At 45.4% G+C, this 17,595-nt stretch overlaps 3 protein-coding genes across 7 annotated transcripts in view; 1 reads left to right on the top strand and 2 right to left on the bottom strand.

Annotated features, from left to right (window-relative positions):
- The window catches only part of TULP3 (tubby like protein 3), a 45,528-nt gene extending 45,323 nt beyond the window's left edge, over positions 1 to 205 (bottom strand). The window contains exon 1 of the mRNA XM_014940121.1: positions 67 to 205. Coding sequence (XP_014795607.1) covers positions 67 to 110 — 44 coding nt within the window. The 5' untranslated portion in view covers positions 111 to 205. The remainder of the gene's footprint in view (positions 1 to 66) is intronic.
- The window catches only part of RHNO1 (RAD9-HUS1-RAD1 interacting nuclear orphan 1), a 23,258-nt gene continuing 5,789 nt past the window's right edge, over positions 127 to 17,595 (bottom strand). The window contains exons 1-3 of one of the 4 annotated variants that reach the window (XM_014940118.1): positions 4,445 to 4,619; positions 3,025 to 3,296; positions 127 to 820 (exon numbers count right to left, since the gene is read on the bottom strand). In XM_014940118.1, coding sequence (XP_014795604.1) covers positions 164 to 820; positions 3,025 to 3,195 — 828 coding nt within the window. In that variant the 5' untranslated portion in view covers positions 3,196 to 3,296; positions 4,445 to 4,619 and the 3' untranslated portion in view covers positions 127 to 163. The other 3 variants (XM_014940117.1, XM_014940116.1, XM_014940119.1) reach the window with 3 other exon arrangements.
- On the top strand, positions 4,779 to 14,093 carry FOXM1 (forkhead box M1). 2 transcript variants are annotated; one of them, XM_014940113.1, is made up of 9 exons: positions 4,779 to 4,879; positions 5,858 to 6,457; positions 7,637 to 7,785; positions 7,997 to 8,221; positions 8,606 to 8,734; positions 9,319 to 9,363; positions 10,293 to 10,371; positions 10,825 to 11,006; positions 12,075 to 14,093. In XM_014940113.1, the coding sequence occupies exons 2-9, from the start codon at positions 5,905 to 5,907 to the stop codon at positions 13,128 to 13,130; spliced, it is 2,418 nt and encodes an 805-aa protein (XP_014795599.1). In that variant the 5' UTR covers positions 4,779 to 4,879; positions 5,858 to 5,904; the 3' UTR covers positions 13,131 to 14,093. The 2 variants fall into 2 exon arrangements, with proteins under 2 accessions (XP_014795599.1, XP_014795598.1); XM_014940112.1 differs by having other exon boundaries at positions 4,785 to 5,067.

Below are 17,595 nucleotides of genomic sequence, written 5' to 3' on the forward strand. Positions count from 1 at the left end.
CCCCCGCCTTGGCGGCGTTTCTCAGGCAGATCATCCAGCTGTAGCACAGGGCTGGGCTTAAATTACCTATCCTCTTCATCCTGGAAAGTTAACATTGTCTGTTTGGACATGTCTTTGCACGTAACAACATCGCTGCTCCCCTTCCGCCCCAGGTCAGAGGCTGTCACGTCTCCCCCGGGAGCTCAGGGTTTACCTTCACCAAGATGTCGGCAGCACTCAGCTTCCCCCTCCGCTGCAGGTACCTCATGAGGTGAGGCCGCCGCCGCCAAGTAACCTTCACGCCGTATTCGTGCTCAGGAGTATCTGTAACCAGCACTGCCGCCGACTCTCCCCTCCCACAGGGATCCACACTGAGGGCCAGCTCTTTCTGTGGATGCCAAGCGTGGCTGCCTCTGCATGGAGGAGTGCTGTTGCACCTCCAGTCCCTTACAGAAGGCATCTGTGGAGCGTCTGCATCTGCTGGACTGAAGACTTCTGGCTCCACAGGCTGGGGAGCAGGTAACAAAGGCATTTCTCTACAGCTCTCTGGACTGTTCACCTGGATGGAGGGTTTTGCTGCTGTCCCTTTCTTGGGCCGGCTGCAGGAGGGCTGTGTGCTCTTCCCTGAGCGATTCGTACTATCTGAGGGGTGGACTGCATGTCCTTCTGGATTCCCAAAAATTAAAGGAGGATATTTGGAGGCTACAGCTCTTCGACAAGGTCCTCCTGCGTGAAGTGAACTGTGCTTGGCATCCTGGTTTTGGGGTTTGTGAGGACCACAATGTTTCCTCTGGCAAGCTTTCAGCGCCACTGACTCAGTTGTTTCAAATTGCGGGCACACCTGAAGGGAAAGACAGTGATAAAAAGAAAACAAAACACAATTTTCTCCAGATAAAAGGAATGCCAACTTGATTCTACTCCCTCACCTATCCCATATTTCTTCAGCGTGTTCGTTAAGTGGGTAATCTGGTCTGCAACAAAGCAAACGAGTCACTAACCAAGATGCTAAGCAGGAGATACCTCTGAACTTCAACATCACTATTCAGCTATTCTCTGGCAACTTACAAAGCACTCAAGATTTGGGGTTTAAAGAAAAGTCCAACTGGTGTCTAGTCCTGTAAGCTCTGCAGAGTTGAAACAGTTCAGAGCTGGATCCTTTTTCTCTCTTTGTCTTATAACTCTGAATAGATTCAATGAACTACATTCTCAGGTCTCCCTGGACAGGTAGAGGTTGATCTGAGAGCAACAGAAAGTGATTTAAAGGATGCACACTTAGCTTCATCACCTTAGCTTATTTTAACAAGGCTGTCAGAATATTTTCCCAAAACATCTTTAGTTCAAAACATAGTTAATCTCTGTATTCTGGAATAACAGATCACCCAAAAGCTACTTCTAAAATTGGCTTTCCATAGAAGATGCTCAAAGCCCAACAATCTATTTCTTTGAGAGATTCTGTACTTTTACTCCAAACCTTGAAATCTCTGTATTATGGTATTCTTTACCTTCCTGGGTATCAACAAAGAGAGCCGTGTTCTGTTTCTTGCAATTTACTTTTCCCTAGAGCACACCAAATTGGGTTCTAGCTACAATAACTACAGATACCTGTCAGCATTCCTAAGTTACTACGTAGTCCCTCAAAAAACTGAGTGCAATTTAATTACGCATAGTGATTGTCTGTGGTACAACTGAACTGTTTGAATGCAAAGCCTTTGTGCAGGAAAAGAGAGAAATGATTCCCTGATAGTTGTATCCTGGCATATAGTTAAAAGAACATGGGTGAACCATTAATTGAGGATATAGTTTCCTGACTTCAGTGAACATGTAGGATGGGCTTTACCCATGTGGGAGCCTAGCAGCCAAGAAGGTATGAAAAACTTAGATAACATCAAGAAGAGAGGAGGAGAAAAATCAGTTGACACTAAACAAGTTGACAGAAGCTCTGCAGAGAATGCTTCAAGAAGTTACAAACCTACCAGGCTTTTCAAATGGAGAAGTATCTAACAGTTTCTGTGCTGATAGCTTCAAACAAATTTTAGAATCATTGTATGTTTGGAATCAAAGAGCTAACCACCAGTGTGCATATTTCCACCTCTTCCAAACAAAAAGAACGCTTATTCACAGCTGTGATTTTACTTAGTGTTTCAGAAGCCATAGACCCAACTGCCTTAAGCATATTAAAAAAAAAAAAAAAAGTGTCAAAAATTTGACATGTTCTGCTTCAAGGTTAAGGCATCACAAAAATAACTCCAGGTCACCAGGAACAAAGGAAAGTTTCATGCAGGTTTGAAATCACCCTTCCTGAAAGTGCTCTGTGAAGAGCAGAGCATCAAGCAGCAATAACACTTAACTTAAACAGTGCTCCCCTAGGTGATGACTATTGTTGTATAGGAACAGCCTGTCTTTGCAGCACCTGTTTGCTTAAAAAAAATATAAATCTTTACATTAGGTGATATAAGGATTATCTTAGGACACTGCAAACAGTCCCTGGAATATTGTTTTTCAGACCACAAAAGGAGCCCATCAGAAAAGTGACACGGAGAGAAACTTCAAAACACACAGAATGGAAAAGAGGGCAGGTTAGAACAAAAAATCCTGAAGTGAAAGCCTAAGTTCCTTAAATTTAGCAGTGTCAGATTTAAATAAAACACTTAGTACTTTAACATGTGACATTTAGACTTCAGCAGCTATTTCAAGCAGCAAGCCAATAAGAAAATTCTCCCTAAGGTTTATTTTGTGCAGGGTGTTCAGTTGCAATAGAAAACAGTGTTTTCCTGATGAGGCCTAGTTTTTCAGAAGAGAAGTCATCATTATTAATCAGTACACACTGCACAATTTTATGCCTTCAAATAACCAAGACCTCCGTGGTTGCAGTTTGTACGTCAAGCAACTCAAGAAGCATTATTTATGCTTTGAGCAGCTCTCATGCATTCAAGTCTGCGCTACTCATTTTCAGTATCCAGGACCGACAGCTTTCTGTCGAGACACGGGGGAGAAACTCCCAAAAGGTTGCTGTGGGATGCAAGGGGAAGGATAATCCATACCAACCCAGGCAGCAGAGGTGTTCTGGTCCACAGGTTTTGTAGGAACACGTCTTGGATTCTCAACCGGTGGTAGCAGAGTTTCACAGTAACGGACGGGGCCCTCCTGAGGCTTTTCAAGGAACACCAGCTCTGCCTTCCTCGCCTTGTGGGTAGGTTTCTTCTTCTTGGGAGGCATCAAAAGGTATGGTAAAACCTCTCGGAAGCCTCATGATGCTCGCTAGAGCCGAGTGGAGAAAGAGGAACGCACCCCGAGGAGATGCTAAAGTGCTCTCAAATCTGTAGAAGGCAAGGAAATTGGACTTGAAGAAAAACTTGTTTGGAAAACTCAGATCTAGGTCTTAACTAAAATAAAACATTTATACAATAGGACAGTGTACCCATCTCTGTGCAGGCTTTCCTAGCAGTAGTTTTGGAACTTTCTGTTGAATTTCAGGTGGATTTAGAAATGCACAGCAGGATAGAGAAACACTCCGAAGCTTCATGAAAGCTGATAGCCAAATACATTGGGGAAGAGAGACACAAACAAAACAAGTGTCTCTGCTGCAAGAGGAGTTCGGAGCTGGCCTTTGGGCAAGACTCAATATTACTGGAAAAATTAGTTTCTTACAAAAATACGTATTTTAGAAGCACAATGCGGAGCAACTCACGTTGGTGTTTTTCTTCATAAAAGCATTTTAGAAGTAATTTGAAAGATATCCATCTGCGGTAAGGCCTGACTAAAATGCTGAAATACAGAACCAACTATATTTAAAATAGGCAAGTTCAAACTGTGAGAAGGGGAGAGGAAGGGGAGAGGAAGGGGAGAGGAAGGGGAGAGGAAGGGGAGAGGAAGGGGAGAGGAAGGGGAGAGGAAGGGGAGAGGAAGGGGAGAGGAAGGGGAGAGGAAGGGGAGAGGAAGGGGAGAGGAAGGGGAGAGGAAGGGGAGAGGAAGGGGAGAGGAAGGGGAGAGGAAGGGGAGAGGAAGGGGAGAGGAGAATTGGGATGGGGGTACTCAACCAGCAATGTCAAGTCAGCTATCAAAAAAAAACCTTAAAGAAGCCATTTCTTCACCTTAGTTCAATACATAGTCTCTTCACAGACAAAGAATGGTTTAGTAATTGAAAGTCAGAAAAACTCGTTTCATTTTTTCCATTTAATTCAGAAAACTGGCTTGCAATGCTGAGGTGTAGCCTGGGACCAAGGTTGCCGGGAGTCTTTCCCTTTCTCCTTCCTAGCTACTATACTTTGTAATTTCAGGAATTTTTAAATACGGAACAAATTCGGTATTTCCCCCCCCCCGTATTCTACATACTTCGCACGCTTTTCCTTTCACCGAGCGAATGAGCTTTGGCTGAAATGCATTTAAATTTCCATTCAAAACCCGGTGGGCGCAGACAGGGGAGTTTGGAAAGGGAGCGCTTATCTGAAGAACCGCGGTCTCTTACCCAACGCGCCGGGACGGCGGCGGCCTGACCCGCCGCTCGCCGCCTCCTCGGGGCCTCCCGCCAGCCGCCCCGTCCCCCCTCACACACACCGCTCACCCCGGCTCTTCGCTCGGGGCCGCCGGCCGCACGGCAGGGCTGAGGGGAGCTCCCGGGGCCGCCGCCGTTCCCGGCTCGGGGCCCGCGGACCGGACGGCGGGACCGGTACCGTGAGCGCGGACGCAGCCCCTCCCCTCACGCCCGGCCGAGGAACCCCGCCCCTCCCCGCCCTCCGCCCCATCTCATTGGTCCGGGCCGGCACGTGATGCCAACGTCTCACCGGGCGCCAAATTCAAACCGGGAAGCGACTCTCTCCGGGAGCGGCGGCCGAGGCCGGAAGCGGTGGAGCTGCTGCTTCCCTCCCGTAACACCCCCCCGATTTACCCGCACGGGAAGGTGGTGAGTGAGCCGCGACCTGCGCCCGGCTTCTGCCCCACTCCCCCCGCGCTCAGCCTCCCCGCGGGGGCCGGAGGTTCAGCGGCCTGCAGCCCCGCCAGAGCCGCGCCACCGGAGAGCGGCTGGGAGAGGGAAACGTCTAGGCCCCGTCCGGGGCGGAGAGGGCCCCGGGGGAACAGGAGGACTCACAGGTGGGGCCGGTGGGGCTGGGGTCGGGGTGGGTTGAAAAACAGCCTGGAGCCCTTTAGCGTTCTGCCCCCTTAGCGGCCCCGGGCCTTGTTTACAGGGGGTTGTTCCTGGGCCTCTACCGGCAGTGGCAGCCTGAGGCCGCCTTAGGAAGTGGCTGGCACCCGTAGGGAATGGAGCTCTTACAGGCTGGCTTCCCTGCTCTTAAACCATCTGTTAGATTCCCTTTTCTCTCGGGTCAAAGTGATCTGCTGGATACAGCAATGAGATGTAAGAATCGGGAGTGCTATTTCTATGTTCTAGTTTGTTTCTCTCCCCTCCAGCTTGCTGGCTGATGCTGGTCAAGTCACTTTACAGCTAAGTCTTAGTCTGCCTTTCTATAAAGTAAACACACTTTCCTCATTGTTATGTGCTCTGTGGCTCCCGACTTGCAATGCAATATTGCATATCATCTACTCTGCAAATATCTCTCCTGTCCCACTTACACAAGGGGTAGATAAAGAAGATACAGTACTATTTTCCAATATCATCATCAACTTCATTAAATCCTTTCTTTTTTTTTTTTTTTTTTTTTTCCCTCCTTTGATAAAGAAGATACAGTACTATTTTCCAATATCATCATCAACTTCATTAAATCCTTTCTTTTTTTTTTTTTTTTTATTTTCCCTTCCTTGTTTCTAGCTTTGTGGCAGTTACTGAGAGGGTGTGCTCTGTGAGGGGCCTGTGGTGACCTGTTGCACTGCTTCTAGCTGTTCCTGCCCTCTGTGCTCTTACGTTGTATCTTTTGTTTTGCAGGATTTGTTCTTATCCCTTTCAATGGAGAGTGACTGTACAGATCAATAATGAGGACCAGCCCTCGCAGGCCCTTAATTCTCAAAAGACGGAAGCTGGCCCTCCCACAGAAGAATACCTCCAGCAGTACTTCAGCAAGAGATGAGAGCAGTGGTCAGGATGAGAAGGCTCCTAAGCAGGAGCAGAGCCAGGAGGACCAACACAACAGCCAACACGGAGGGAAAACGGAATGTGGCCTGCAGAAATTCCCAGCAGGAATAAAGATAGTTGACCATCCTACAATGCCCAACACGCAAGTGGTGGCCATCCCTGCAAATGCTGATATCCAGAGCATCATAGAGGCACTGACAGCAAAAGGAAAAGAATGTGGCAGCAATGGGCCCAACAAGTTCATTCTCATTAGCAGTGGGGGCACGACCCGTTCAGCAGGTCCGACGCCATCACAGCATCTCCCATTACAGAAGAAACCCCTTGCATCAACCAAGGCTGCAGATGGTCAAGAAAGAGAGAAGAATGTTGCACAGACAACTGGTCTTGCAGGAGGAACGACACTCTGGCATTCAGGAATTGATTCTGGTGTTGGACAGGAACAGGAGAGCAACAGTATGTAATCTTTACCCTTTTTTTTTTAACCTGACATGTAGACAGAGATGTGCAGTGGGACAATAAGTGTAGTGCTTGAGTGTCAGTATGTGGTAGTGAAAGCTTTTTCATTAACTACGAAATAACTATGGGTTTGATTCTAATAACCTACGTAGTGCTTGGGTGTCAGTATGCAGTAATGAAGCTTTTTCATTAACTACAAAATAACTATGGGTTTGATTCTAATAACCTACATAGCTATGCATATGTAGTGAAATCTGAAGGATCTTAGTGGACGTATTTTTGGTGGAAGAAATAACACATAAAGGTGTTTAGCAAAGCAAAATTGAGTGCTGGGAGAAAAGAAGAGCTGTCTTGAGGAAATCAAGTCTAGAAGAACAAAAGACTAAGCTTCATTTAGCAAAAGGGTTATGGCTGAATTCAAGACTGACATAGAGTACCCTAGTCAGTGACAAAATATACATGCCTAGAGCTTTGGAAAAGAGATAATTCCCATCCTTTAATAACTAAGTGGAATGTCTGTTTACCCCTTGGCTGTCTCATGAAGCTGCTGAAGGAATGTCAGAAGTGGGATGGATTTTACTTTGAAACACTGCTCAGATGAAATTTGTATTTGCAACTTAAAATAGCTATATAGCTTTTGGGCTGCAGTAAATCTTATCCCCCCGTATAGTACTGTCTGACAGGAACCTACAGACAGCTGCACTAGCTGTATGGTTACAACCAACCTCGCCAGAGATAAAAAAAATTTGTTAGTTTTCATTGCTGCAGTTCAAAAACCTGGTAACATCTGAGCTTCTGACTTGGATCTTTCAGTTGGAGTCTGCCACTGCCTTCCATGGCTGCTGTTTTCTAGATTTGTCCTTTAACTAAAAAGACTTGATTTCTTGAAGTGCTGTCTCGGCACTTCCCTGTTTTGGTTGAGAGCAATAGTCTGGCTTAAGGTTTTTAAGGCTGCAGCTCTTTTCAGAAATCGGGCGGTTTCACGTGAGATCAGGAATTCAAGGTTGAATTCCTTGCACAAGAAACGTTAGCATTGCAATACCGTCTTGTCCCCATCTTGAGAACAGGGATACCTCTTTTAGAAGTGTGACTGGTGCCTTCCTTTTGGCACTTGAGCTGAGGGGGAAGGAGGGCTACTTGTGAGTAAGCAGAGTTATGGGCTTGTTATTCCAACAGGCAATGGCGAGACAACGAGCTCCGTGTTGGACAGTAGTCTCACTAACATCCAGTGGCTGGGGAAGATGAGATCTGATGGGCTAAGTCCCTGTTCTGTGAAGCAAGACAAAGAGAAAGAGAATCAGATACCTTTGTGGGAAAGAATCAAGGTAAGTGGGAGAAGACAACAGAGCATATGCTAAAACTTTCGATAGGGAAGTAATCCATGTGGATGAGAAGACTTGCAAGAACTAGGCATCACCATCTCTAAGTAACACAAGTTTGGCCTTTACTGTTTTGAAAGCAGAACCTGGAGGATCCAGGGATGTTCCTTCTTGTCAGCTTTGTGAGCACTCATGTATCATTCCTTCTGCCCCTCAGACTGAAGAAGATTCTGCTGCTGCTGCTATTCCTACTACTGCTGCCACTGCCACCACCTCCTCATGGCAGGAATCAGTGTCGGAACGACCTCCTTACTCTTACATGGCCATGATCCAGTTTGCCATCAACAGCACTGAGAAGAAGCGTATGACTCTGAAGGACATCTATACCTGGATTGAGGATCATTTTCCTTATTTTAAACATGTGGCTAAGCCAGGTTGGAAGGTAACAAGCAGGCCCTCAGGTTGCTGTGGGCCACAAGGTGGTATTATCATAAGCCTCCTGGATAAAAATGAAAAGTGCAAGATGGAAATTAATTTAAACACACTACCCCAAATACCGTCTCATTCCAGAGGTTCCCCGTTCCACTTCTTGTACCCCTTTTCTCATTCCACTCAGGCAAGATGATAGGATGCTTGATCGCTGAAGTAAGAACAGGTATCTCAAGAGTAAATACAATAAGAGACTGATGAAGTCTCTTAAGATTGTGTATGTAGTGAATATGAAGGTACCTGTTGTCTACACTTCAGAATGTAATCCCTTTCCAGGGCAGCCGTGCCTGAGGTAAACCCTGCTGTGCTACTAACAAAACTACTCTTTTCTCCCCAGAACTCCATTCGGCACAACCTGTCCCTTCATGATATGTTTGTCCGTGAGACATCTGCTAATGGTAAAGTCTCCTTCTGGACTATTCACCCTGATGCAAATCGTTGCCTAACATTGGACCAGGTATTTAAGGTGAGTGCCTCATGCAAAGAAAATGGGGCAGGCTATCCGGTTCCTAAATGCCACACTAGCCAGATTCACCTTATTTTAACAGGAAAGTTAAGCTGCTTTGACATCAACCTTTTTGTAAAAGCTGAATTCAGTCACTTCTCTTGACAAATAGACCAGCTCTGTGTTTGAAATAAAAGGGGCCATGGCTGTGCATATGAACTGGAGCTTCTGTGGGATGCGTTTAACTCTTCAGGTGGTGTGCAAATGTAACAGTGAGCTTGTTCGACCTGTTTCCATGGGCCTGATTCAAATTGCTAGTGAGAAGCTTTCTACTGAAGTCAACCAAGAGTTCCTGTGCTGTTTAATTAGACAGGATGGAATTGCTCTATCCCAGTTACGTATTCTAGGAAGTACCATTTTGCGGGAGAAACAGAGCTTGTGAGTCTGGTACAGGTGTGTTTAGACTTATCTATGTTTGCTGCAGTGAGTGGGCAGATTTACTCCTGTTTGCTCAGATCATGCAAGGTTAAAATGTCCCATGTTTTCCCCCTTTGATTGATAACTTCATCTTATTCTTTTCTCTCTCAATGCCTTGCTGCCACCAGCCACTGGACTTGGGGTCACCAACATCGCCTGTGCACTCTGAATCAGTAAGACTTACCCTCTGGCTCGGGCCTTGGGCTTCCATTCTCTTTTTGCCAGTCACTGAAAGAAGGGAAAACAGGCTTGGGGAGGGAGACTGGGCCACTGCTGCACCTAGTCATACAGCTCCAACGGCACCCTTTTTGGGAAAAGGAGTTGAGCCAAAGGTTAATTGCCCTCAGAGGGTACACTCTTTCTACAGCTGGTAGAGCAACTGGAAGTCCATTGCTGAAGTAGGCTGCGATGAGCACCAACAGCCTTCAGAGAACAAGCCCATACAGAGGTTTCTGCTCCACAGCAGCAGTCCCAGTCTGTTCTGGGGCTCAGACCCAGAGAGAATAGGATGTCTCTGTGCTCCTTTTTCATTTTGGAACCCATCTGCGTTGTGACTTTCAAAAGGGTGAATCTGTTTGCTGTCTGTCTTGCATTCAGCGGTTTTGGCAAGGACAGATTTCTAAGCACCCAGTCAAACACTTTTTTGTCGTGGCCTTCTTTCCATCTGCTTAGACTTCTAATTCCTCTGTTGATTCTGCTCTTCCACTTGAACACCTATCTGATCTATAGTTTGTATAGAGATCCAATGTACAATAAAACTGTCATGTTTACCTTTCCTCAGAAACTGAGGACACTAAAACCAGGTCACTGCAGTAGAGTCTGCAGCCAGAGCAGCACTGTCATGCCATCTCTTTTTTTTTTTTTTTTTCTACACAGCTTTTGGTTGGTAGCTGGCTTGGAGATGGCATGACTGCCAAACAGCAAGTGGCACAGATAAAGCTGGCATGAAGGCTGGGTGCTAACAGCTGCTCTCTCTGTATTAGTGCAGCAGAGGCTTCTGGATTTGCAGTTCTGAATGAAGCAGCAGAATTAAAGATGGATTCTTCTCTTTAAATCTCTTCCTTTTCTCTTTCTCTTCTTTCTTATATCACAATGACTGCAGCAGCAGAAGCGACACCTTCCAGATCCCCAGAAGAACACGGGGAGCAACTGCAGCAACAAAACTGAACCCCAGAATGCACGTGAGTGTCTATGTCAGCCTATTCTTCAAAGAGAATCAGTCCCATAAATATGGGCCCCTCTCCCAGATTCCCTTGGGAATAAAAGTGAAAATTGTTATCCAGATTTGCCAGCTTTCAGGCTTCCTCCTGACAGGTTTGGAGCTGAAGGCAGTATTGCTGTGTCTGAGAAAGGCTGTAATGGGCAGATGGAGGGTATTGGATACTCAAATAGAGTGAGAGCTAAGTTTGTCCCAACTTGAGGACCAGGATCTGTATGAAGGACTATTTTTCTTGTTCGTTAGGTTGTCTGGCTTGGTATTTGTATCCTTAAAATTAGCAGAGAAGGCAGGTGAGCCTATCTCTGGTGGGATGTTGATTTTGGGGTATTTAGAAGGACTTTCTGTTAGATGCTAAGTTTTCAAGAGATACTAGAGGAAGGCAAGAGGCTAGCAAGTCCATTTTTTTCCCTTCCAGGCCGAAAGATGAAACCTTTGCTTCCTCGCATCAACTCCTACCTGGTTCCAATCCAGTTTCCTTTGAGTCAGCCTCTTGTCTTGCAGCCTTCTATGAAGGTTCCTCTGTCCATGGCACAAGGAGCATCCCTCAACAGCTCAGAGACTTTCTGGAGCAATAAGCGTGTGCGCATTGCTCCAAAGGTTGGTTTCTTGTTTTCTAAGGGGGTTTTTTTGGGGTGTGGAGGTTGTTGGTTGGTTGTTGGGTTTTCTTCCTCTCTTCTATAGCTTTTGCCTTCTATGGACCTTATTTTTCATATGGTCTCTTTGTGCAACTTTTCTAGGTGCTCTGAAACTCTAAGCTCATATTAAGGAACTAGCCAGTGACAAGCCTTGCTGTCCTTTTCTGTCTCTAGGGTGACTATTACCTGCTAGTTGACCTGCTATAAGGATGTTACTTCACTAAAACAGGGGAATCTGTGGATTGGTCCAGACAATTTTTATCTACTGTTTGGGAGAAATGTGTTTGTTCTGCCCTTAAAATATTCAGATGTTGATAGCTCTGATAACATAGGAAACTTCTCATGAGAGAGAGACTACATTTGTATGTAGCTCTTCCCAGAGGTTTTCAGGACCTGCTGTTCCCTAATTCTGTGGAGCTCCCTGTTATTCTGGGCTCAAGAAAAACTGCTGTTAGACAGGTCTTTCTCTTGGCATCTCACTGACTGCTCTTGGATGCTTAGTCACTGTAAAACTTTAACTTCTTCCATCCTGTCTAACCATAATCCTATTTGTCTTTGTGTGCCTGCTGCTTTGCGTTCTCTCCTGCTATGATTTATCTTTCCCCTGTGCTCTTTTTCTTTTGATAACCTCAATTTTTTTCTTTTATTTTTCCTGTGTTTCTGGGAAAGCTGTCCTCATTCGTTTCGTTATTTCACATGTAGATAGATAGTGTAATGAGGAATCCAAGGGGTTACACTTCTCCAGAAATATTCAGCTCTCCTAGAAGTTCCAGATAGCAGAAGTGCTCTGAAGGGCATGACCTCCAGTCACTTGGCTAAAATTCTTGCCATGTGGTCTGCAGGCTTCTTTGTACCTACTTCACACAGAGATCAATCTCTATCTGTTGTTATAGTTACTGCTTTCTGAAAATCCTCCTCTTACTTAAGGACAGCAGGACGAGTCTTTCTTTTCTTCCTGCCACTATCAGTTGGATTTTGGGTGGCTTAGATCCTTGCTCAGTGGCTGCCTATAACTTGTGTTTCTTTGTAGATGTCATTCTCTGCAGAAGAGTCATCCTCTTTACCTATGGTTGCTGTCAAGGAGGAGAGTCAGTGTGATGAAGGTTTATTTTCCCCAACTCATTCCTTGAAGGACAGCAGCTCCCAGCCTGGTGAGGAATCAGTTTCTCTCCCTGAGGGCATCTGTATCAAGGAGGAAGAAGGCTCTCAGCTGGATGACTGGCCATCACCATTTGCCTCAACAACCCTGACGGTAAAGGAAGAGCCAGGTGTGTTCCTCTCAGCCTCATCCACAGAGGAGAAGAAACAATTCACCATATTGAAGCCACCCTCTAAGAGTGTTTCTGACACCTTAGTTATAAAGAGGCGGGAAAGGTGGGAAATGGGCAGATCCAGAAGGAAACAACGCCTGGCGCTGCCTCGCTCGGAAGAGCCTGTCCTTGTTTTGCCAGAAAGCAACAGCTTTGACTCTTTCCAAGCAGGGGCTGACCGCCCCTTCCTGCAGGAAAGCCAGCCTCTGGAGAATGTATCGCAGCTCAGCTGCTCGCAGGGGGAAGAGGGGCCCTTTAAAACACCAGTCAAGGAAATGTTCAGCAAATTGCCCGTTTCTTCCACTCCCAGCAAAGCCTCAGCAACTACTACTCCCCCTCTAGGGGGTCTTGAGCCTTGGAAATCTGCATCCTTAGACAAGGGAAGTCACGAGCTGGACTTCAGTCCGGTGAGAACTCTTCAGTTGCCATTCACACCTGTCCAGGAGAACCAGGACTTGCTGGGTTTTAACAGCACCCCCCTTAAAAATCCCCTTTTTGAGTCGCCTCGGGAACTGCTGAATACAGAGTCTAGTGACGTGGTGCACGCCCCCCTCACGAGTTCTCCAGCTTTTCTTCACGAATCCACTCAGCGATCGTCGGTTGAACTGCCAACTTCTGGCTTTACTGAAAACCGCTCTCTCATGGAGGGCCTGATCCTGGACACCATGAATGACAGTCTGAGCAAAATCCTTCTAGATATCAGCTTTCCTGGTCTTGAGGATGAAAACTTAGGAACGGACATTAGTTGGTCTCAGCTCATCTCTGAACTGAAGTAAACTGTCCCAAGGGCTGAATTTAACTCGTTCTGATATTACAGAAAGCACTCTGCTCTCCTGAGATCTGTTCATGCAGTCTAGGAAGGCTGTCTCCTTTGGACTAATTGCTTAATCCATGGGAACAGAGGACATTGTTGACTCCTAAGCTGGGAGAGAGGCCCATTGGGTGCTATGAGCTCCCTTTATAAGCTGCAATAGACTTTTATGTGGAACGAGATAGAACCTTTCTAACCTCATGCTAGAGATGAGAGTCCCTGGAGGTGAGGTGTCACCAATAGAACATCTAGGTAGGCCCTGAATGCCATTTGCTACTCCAGCTGTTAGAGGAAACGGATGCACTCCTCAGTTATGTACAATAGGAAAGAGTCGAGGAATCTACTCCTAGTTCCTTCTGCTTTGTTCTCCTATTACTTAATATCCTCGATGTAGTTTTAATGACTGTAAATACTGTACATTCCTTAAATTAGCCCTTAATTATAATAATAATTATTATTATTTTATTCTTGTAGAGTTATTGGAATATTTGGGCTGGTAAATGGTTTGACTTAAAGTGTTATCCATATGTTTCACATCTCCTGTATTCTTCTACCCTAGATGAGAGCCCAAAATGTCTCTTGTTTTTGTTGCCCCCCTCCCCCCTTTGACTTCAAAAATATATCAGTCTAGGCTGTTCTGAAGGTTGCTGCGGCAGAGATCTGAAAAATCACCTATATGTAACTCAAATCAAACTGCAAAACATTGTTACCTGGATTGCAGCATAAAATCTTGCTTTGGCTTCTTTTACCCAGGCCAGAATGGAGAGCTCGGATCAAGCCCTAGTCTGTGTCCAGAGTCTTATTATTTGCTTAGGGGATTAGGTAGGGTCACTTTTGCAGTAAGATGGACTTCTATGGAATGGTTAAAGCTGCTGTCATCACAATCATCAGTTGAAAATGTAAAAAAAAAAAAAAAAAAAAGTCCCTATAAAGCAAATGCTGGTATTTTCACTGAAATGAGACCTCTGGAAACGTAAGGTATGTTTCTCTAGGTGCTATAGGACAACTCATCCCCATTCTCTAGAACTCATGTCAAAAGAGGAAATTGCCACAGAAAAGATCCTTCTGCTTACAGACAAATGATGGTTCATGTATCTACATACTCAATAAAGCTTCTGTGGGAACACAGCTGTGTATTGTCTTCTCTGCTTTTGCTCCCTTCAGCATGTTCAGGCTGGGCCATAGCATGAACAACCAATTTTTGCTTGTCTAATGTGTGTGTTTTCTGGAATCGCTAAGTGATCATTAGCAAGTCTTCAGTATTCCTCTGGTCGTGCTGGCCACACCACATTAGATTGGGTTACTCAGCCCCTTGCTTTGTATGATACACTTTCTCCTGCCCTTCATGGGCAAATCCTGACTTTGCAATTCAAAAACATAAGTCATCTCAAGCAGCATAACAGTTTCTGAATTTTGGAAATGCAAAACAAGTCAAAAATTGTATTTCTGCCCTCCTCTATAAACACAAAACCAGATGTAGATGTGTGTGCTTTTCAGAACTGCAGTTCTCTTATGCTCTTGTTAGAGGCTGTTTGTCCTCTGAAGATACTTCAAACACTTTCTTTTGATTATTATTTCAGGTTTTCTGGGGAGGAATACTGGACTCCCTGACCTATATTTCTGTCTCACTAGCACAAATGACGGCTCAGCTTGAGGCCAACAGTGAAAAATGTTTTACTGGGCTGACACGTGAAATTTGAACAAGAAAAATTCTGGCAACGTCCCGTTTACTTCTGCCTGAATCTCCTTGCCTCTAAACAGGAGATAAGAAAGGGCTTCAGAAATCTTTAGGACTAAGAACTGTTGGGTGTCAGTAGACAGGGAACAGTGGGAGCGGGGCTGCAGGGCTGGAGTATTTTGTTTTGAAAATGTTTGGCATGAATTAGGCTAGAACTGTGAGGCAGAAATAAAACATTATGTGAGAAATAACATCAAAGGCGTTATTTTGAACCATTGGGGAGCCAATCACTGAACTTGAGGTACACGGGCAGAGCAGGGACATGGCTGCAAGACAGAAATGCTTCTGTAGTCAGGTTGGATGTGTCGTAGAGAACTTCTTGAGCACAAGCCCATCACCCTCTCCGTTATGCAAAAGCTCAGAGCAAAGCACCAATGTTGCTGTCAGCCTCTGTTCTGCAAGGATTAGCTGAGTCAAAGAGAAGTCAACTTGTCTGAGAACAGAGTGCTCTGAACCACCTCTCCCTTTGGACAGACGGCTTCCAGACAGCCAGAATCAGCAGAAAAAATACTAGGAGACCACATCAGACACAGACCAGAAGACAACAGGGCACCACAATAAGGTGCAGCACCAGCACCCCGTATAGGAGTAGAGCAGGCACCGAAGTTTAGGGAGTTTGGGGCACTGTATACAGGGGGCTCAGACATGTGGAAGCACATAGGTAATTATGTCATAGGAAAGAAATTCCCCTGCCCCTCCAGGTCTTGGCACAGACAGAACAAGTAACACAGCAGCGTCATCCACTAAAGATTATTGATAACCTCAGCCAGAAAATACATGTTCTTTGTTATGCCTCTGTTTTAAAACAGGACAATTCTTGGGCAACACGACAACAGCAGCATTTCCATACGGAAAAGCTGTGTTTTTGCCAGCGTCTCCCTTTTCAACTGTACATTTTGAAATCAGAAGTTCTCTGCAAATTATACAGGACCCTCTACCCCCTTTTCCCGGTGGAGGCGCAGAGCCTACAAGCAGCCCCAACCAAAAGAATTCCAATGTCCTCCCTGCGGTAGCCCCACCACATACCTTCATCCTTACTACTGATCTGGGGTACTCACTTGAAGCGTTAGTCTGACTTGGGACTAAGATGGGATGTACCAAGTCACACTTGCTCAGCAAACGACAGCAATTAAGCAGTTTACCAGTGCTGTCAAAAAGAGTGACTCTCAAGAATTCCATGGTTGTAACCAGGTAAAAGGCTTTGCTGCCACATGACAGTAGTAGCAGGAGGGAAAAAGAAGGACTATTGGTGACCATGGTTAATGCTTTGTGACTGAAGATCTTCAGGCATTTGGGAGAGGGGTGTCAATTCACAAGAAACAGGAGGTCTGCGTAGCTTAGAGAGTTGTAACCAGGCAAAGAATCAAAGAGGTATGTTGTTGAGAGCAGAGCAATGAAGTAGGCTCAGAAGAGAGGAGAGGTATATGGAGGGAGAAAAGAGGCCAGAAGGCAGGTATCACCTGTCCCTCTGCAGGCTCAGTATTTGGATTATAGTGTAGAGGTGTGATCTTGTAAGATGGTGGATGCCTCTGTCCATCCTCCTTCAGTAAGAGCAGAGCTATACTTCTTGTCTTCTCATGAACCTCATGTAGCTCAAGAGCAGTAGGCACAATTCTTCACACCCCTTGTGTAGCACTCCCAGGTCTTCTCTGAGTAATGCGCAGGAGCATCCCAAGACTGTCCTTGAGTTCTGGCTCTTTAACACCTTCTAGCCAGTGAAAGAAAAACATTAATTTAAGACACCACTTTCAAAGGATCTGGGACATACAAATCTACAGGGAGCCAGCAAGTGCTGTGGATGCTCTGCTTCTCTGAAAATTCTGCTCTATACCTGGGAAGAAGTGCAACAGATGCAAAGGTAATTCCCCTTCACCAGTTGAGTGGGGTTCCTCCTACTCCATTCTGTCACCCGAAAAGGACGGGATGTCCCCTGACATGAGGCAAATAAAGATGTTTGTCTCCTTTTTGCTTTTGCAACTTGCCTGGTGGAGGAAGAACTCAAGCCCTTCCCCATATGGAAGAAAGAGACCCTGTTTTACAACCCAGCACTCTTTTTGTGTGGGTTTCAGGCCATCATTTCTACCAGAGGGCAGTCTAGCTCTAGACAAATGCGGAAATGTCTTTTTCAGTAAAACACGCGACTTCCTCGTTAAAATGCATTATGGATTCAGAGAGCAAAATGACAGGCTTGAAAAATAAGAGTTTATTCCTGAAGAGAAATAGCCACCCTCCTCTCTTTCCAGCAGAGGTGAGCTACAACCAGATAAAAAGATATTCAGGATATAAAAAAGTATTAGCTGCCTGAGATTAAGAAAGCGTCCTCCTTCACTAGTCATCTCAGGCTGGTTTCTGGCTTTGATACAAGCATGGTTTTAGAACATAAAGGCCATGAATGTGACTTGCTGATCCAGTTCAAATGATACATTTATCCGTGAGTTTCAGTTACAAATCATCTTGGAAAAATAAAGATGATAAATGCACAGTTTACTTATAGAAGCACAAGATTATGCGGAGCAGATTCTATTCCACACCTCAAAATCTGTGGGCAGTCATTATGCAGAGCGCACTGGTAAGCTGTTTGTGTAGAAGATATCTAATCAGAATTATTTATCTTCCATGTTTGCTTCGAAGCAAAAGATTATGTGGAGCAGATTCTATTCCACACCTCAAAATCTGTGGGCAGTCATTATGC

The sequence above is a fragment of the Calidris pugnax genome, unplaced genomic scaffold (assembly GCF_001431845.1).
Source record: "Calidris pugnax isolate Ruff unplaced genomic scaffold, ASM143184v1 scaffold36, whole genome shotgun sequence".
Taxonomy (NCBI): domain Eukaryota; kingdom Metazoa; phylum Chordata; class Aves; order Charadriiformes; family Scolopacidae; genus Calidris; species Calidris pugnax.

Bases quoted from the DNA above. Each gene is read 5' to 3' on its own strand.
- FOXM1 (XM_014940113.1), top strand. From the start codon at position 5,905: ATGAGGACCAGCCCTCGCAGGCCCTTAATTCTCAAAAGACGGAAGCTG. The intron at 8,735-9,318 runs GTGAGTGCCTCA...TGCTGCCACCAG, and splicing joins CATTGGACCAGGTATTTAAG to CCACTGGACTTGGGGTCACC. The intron at 9,364-10,292 runs GTAAGACTTACC...CAATGACTGCAG, and splicing joins CGCCTGTGCACTCTGAATCA to CAGCAGAAGCGACACCTTCC.